Genomic DNA, 2,038 nt, shown 5'->3' on the forward strand with positions numbered 1-2,038 from the left:
TTATTCTCTTGAATAGAATTAATTGTCAGATGTTTAATCAGGCTATATACTTTACAATATATAATAACATGAACCATATAGGGCTGTACAAATAAACATACTACACACTTTCTGGTTTGATGTAGTACATGGTATATATGGAAAGACAAACTGAGCATATGGTGATTGAACTAGTTATGTGCATTATTTTTATAAAGCAATGAAATCTATCCTTTCTCTGTGTCACACTTTGATGGTCTACATTTGAAAGAAGAATTTATTCATTAAGAGCTGCACTGAGCACTTTATTATTTCAGAACAAAATTAACAAACTTATATAAGAAATAGTCTTTAATTCTATTACAAAACAAAGAGTATTTAAAAATATCCTCCTACTTTTAGCTAGCTTCCAATTCACACCATAGAATCTTACACTCCCCAGAAGCTCTAAACCATAGCACAGACACACAAATAATATATAAAATATTCTGAGAAGTTAAGGAGTAAAAATGGAAAAATGCGGTGGTATAGTGGGAGTGACTGTTCCCAAAGTACTTGGTTTTGAAATCTACGTGTATTTCTAATCCTGAGAACTCTTCATGCTCAGAATTCTTCTCAGAGAACTCTTCACATCCTTATTCCTTAGACTGTAAATGAAAGGGTTTAGAGTAGGAGTTACCAGGGTATACATGATAGCAGCAACCTGCTCCTCAGAGGAGCGAGCAGTGGATGGGGGTTTCAGGTAGGTGGCAAAGACTGTGCTATAGAAGAGGATGACAGTGGAGAGGTGAGAGCTGCATGTGGCCAGGGCTTTTCTTCTCCCCTGTGCTGATGGCACCCTAGTTACAACATGGAAAATATGGGCATAAGAGCCTATGATGCAGAGCAGAGGGCTGACTCCTAAAAACCCTGTCAGAGCCAGGATCAGGTCTTCACTGAGATGGGCATCAGAGCAGGAAAGCCGTAAGAGTGGGCCAAAATCACAGAAAAAGTGAGGAATCTCTTGACCAGTATAGAAAGATAGTTGGGACAGCAACAGGGTATGGACTAGAGAGACAGAGTGGGCCACTCCCCATGACCCACTGACCATCACCCCGCATCTGCAAGGTGTCATTAGGAATGGATAACACAGAGGATGGCAAATGGCAGCATAGCGGTCAATAGCCATGACTGTCAAAAGCAGGCTGTCCATGTCAGCAAAAACAGCAAAGAAGTATAATTGGGTCAGACATCCAGAGAAAGAGATGGATCCATTGCTGGTCCACAAAGTCCTCAGCATTTTAGGGGCTGTGGTGGTAGTGAAGCAGAGATCTACCAGGGAGAGCTGGCTGAGGAAGAAATACATGGGCGTGTGGAGACAGTTGTTAGCTCGAATGGCCAGCAGAAGTAGCAAATTCCCTAGCAGGCCTAGCAAGTAGAGAGCTAAAAAAAGACCAAACAGGAGCTTTCCTTTCTCTGGGTCACTGGATAACCCCAAGAGGACAAAGTCAGGGGTCTTGCTGCAGTTCATTCTGGACCTTTTTTGCACTGTAAAAAAGAACTACTATGAAGATGATTCACTCACTGCAGGCATCTGGTGTGGGCAACATCCTGGATCCTGTCTCTTGGCAATGGGTTGTCTTCACATCACCAGTCTGAGGGATGAAGAAAAGAAACTAAAATAGCCATGGGAGGGACAAGAGTTGGAATTCAACTGAGGAAGCATGAAGACAGAGTGAGTGAAACAAAGCCTTCCTGGAATTCTTTAACTCTGAAAAAGCTGTGTTAAATAAAACTTTGGATTATGCAATGGCATAACTACTAGTTTGTGAATCTATTTTTCTTTCTTTCTTTTTTTTTTTTTTCCTTGAGACAGAGTCTCACTTTGTTGCCCTCAGTAGGAGTGCTGTAGCGTCATAGCTCACAGCAACCTTAAACTCTTGGGCTCAAGCGATTCTCTTGCCTCAGCCTCCTGAGTAGCTGTGACTACAGGCACGTGTCACAATGCCTGGCTATTTTTAGAGATGGAGTCTGGCTCTGGCTCAGGCTGGTTTTGAATTTGTGAGCTCAGGCAATCCAC

General features: G+C 42.1%; 1 protein-coding gene across 1 annotated transcript; it reads right to left on the minus strand.

Annotated features, from left to right (window-relative positions):
• Positions 1-559: 559 nt before the first annotated feature.
• LOC128594870 (olfactory receptor 1361-like) lies at positions 560-1,489 on the minus strand. Its single transcript, XM_053603741.1, has one exon. The coding sequence runs from the start codon at positions 1,487-1,489 to the stop codon at positions 560-562; it is 930 nt and encodes a 309-aa protein (XP_053459716.1).
• Between the last annotated feature and the right edge of the window lie 549 nt (positions 1,490-2,038).

Source organism: Nycticebus coucang, chromosome 9 (assembly GCF_027406575.1).
Source record: "Nycticebus coucang isolate mNycCou1 chromosome 9, mNycCou1.pri, whole genome shotgun sequence".
NCBI classification, from domain to species: Eukaryota; Metazoa; Chordata; class Mammalia; order Primates; family Lorisidae; genus Nycticebus; species Nycticebus coucang.